Source organism: Macaca nemestrina, chromosome 5 (assembly GCF_043159975.1).
Source record: "Macaca nemestrina isolate mMacNem1 chromosome 5, mMacNem.hap1, whole genome shotgun sequence".
Lineage (NCBI taxonomy): Eukaryota > Metazoa > Chordata > Mammalia > Primates > Cercopithecidae > Macaca > Macaca nemestrina.
This window is the reverse complement of record NC_092129.1, coordinates 37,196,810-37,198,724: the sequence shown is the minus strand read 5'-3', so window position 1 is coordinate 37,198,724 and position 1,915 is coordinate 37,196,810. Positions and strand designations below refer to the sequence as shown.

The 1,915-nt window shown below is 37.6% G+C and overlaps 1 protein-coding gene across 1 annotated transcript; it reads right to left on the bottom strand.

The window, feature by feature from the left end:
• Positions 1-244: 244 nt before the first annotated feature.
• On the bottom strand, positions 245-1,356 carry LOC105465784 (trace amine associated receptor 9). Its single transcript, XM_011714408.2, is given in 5 exon segments — positions 245-597; positions 600-632; positions 635-1,003; positions 1,006-1,134; positions 1,137-1,356. Coding segments are annotated over 5 exon segments (1,104 nt in total).
• Between the last annotated feature and the right edge of the window lie 559 nt (positions 1,357-1,915).

The window sequence follows — 1,915 nt, the reverse complement described above, 5'->3', positions numbered from 1 at the left end:
ACTGATCATTAGTGTGGGAGAAACTACAAAACTTGAAAATATTTGAAGATACAAGTAGGAATCTCAGAGAAGAAAGTAGGGAACCAGAAAACCACAAAAGAATGCTAAATGGAAAAGATTGGACAGATCTTATTCACCTATCACTAAATCTAAAATATGTCAAAATACATGAAGACAACAAATGCTTTAGAACAACTATTGAACGTATCATCCTCCAACTTGGCAGATGGTCATGCTTGCCTCTCTATGTCCAAGTGTTTGTTTTTGCACTTGACCTTAATTTCAAGTTAGTTTTGAGGTCTCCACAGTAATGTTTTAAATCTGTCTCTACTTCTTCAGAAAATAAATTAGTTGTTGACGAATCACTTCTTAAGACCTTGCCGCTTACAATAAGTTTTATTGCCTTCCAAAACCATGGGTAAAAGAAAGCATATATCAAGAGGTTCTTAGCTGAATTATAATAAACACACCAAACTAAAATCTCATAAACATAAGGAGGAGTTATAAAATTCATATAAGCATCAATCACTGCATCAATGACATATGGTAGCCAAGAGACAAGAAATGCTGCCATAGCAATTCCCAAGGTTCTGGCAGCCTTTCTCTTTTTGCTACTCTTTCCTTGTAACCCCTGAGGAGGACTGAGCTTGGCTGGTTGTACTTTCTATCTTCCTAGCCTGATGCTTGGCCACCAAAAATGTCTTACTGTATATAAACACCATGGCGACAGTTGGTATAAAAAATAGAAGAAAGCAAAGTAGGACCCAGTTTTGATTCAGTGGAGCCTGACAACCTCTTACACAGGTGAGAGCAACTACTAATTCCTTAAATCCTTCTTCGTTGGCCCCCGTGTAAAAGATTGAAAAGCTGTATGTGACAGAAAAGAACCAGGAAAGAACAATGCATATCCCTGAAACTGACACAGTAAACTTGGTTGGATAGCTCAGAGGATCAGTAACAGCAATGTATCTATCACCAGAGATACAGCATAAATGAAATAAAAAGCAAAACAGAAGGATGTGTCAAAACATGTACGGAATTTACAGTAACTGTCCCCAAAGTACCAACAGCTCTCCACAGACCTCACTGTGCTGAAGGGCATCACAGTGACTCCCACCAAGAAGTCAGCACAGCCAGCGACGCGATCAGAAAGTTTGTAGGTGTATGCAGTTGTTTGAAGTGGAGGATGACAATCATGACCAGTAAGTTTCCAAACACTGCCAGCACAGCCCCAAAACCAAGGACAGCATAGAGGATAGCTCGAGGACCTGGTGAGTAAGGAGTTTTAATGCAGGATCCGTTCACGTTCTCGGGACACAGCTCCACAGGCTCAGCTTGGGAGAAATTGTTCACCATTGCTTTCTTGTTTGAACTATTTTAAAGTTCTCAAATTCCTGCTTTCAAAAAATTTTTTAAAAGGCAGCAATTTCAAAGTCTTCTAGGAGGGGGAAAAAAAAATCTCCAGTTAAACTGATAAAAGTTTGTGATTTTTCCACCAATATTTTTCCATATTAACTGTAACCTCTTGACCTTTCTAAAAAGTGTTCCCACATTCACATTTTAATATATTTAGAGTGGAAATGTGTTGCAGAAAGCCATTAAAAATATAGTCAAATATACTCCTAAATAAATGGCTGGCAATACACTTAGTCCAATGAGATATATAGATATAATTTGCTAATCATTAAAAAAAATCTTTTCTTGTGTGTTACTTTACCTTCTGAAAAATCTCGTCTGTAATCACCACAGTTGAGAAGTAATTTGGCTGTCAAAGCTGAGCTTTATTACATTATCTCCCCTGAGCAGCACTTTAGCATTAATGACAAACTGTTCTTCATTTATTCATGAAGGTAGAGGTAAATTACATCTCCTTCAAACTATGCCTTCAAAATCCCTATAGTATAGAGTGTGAAGA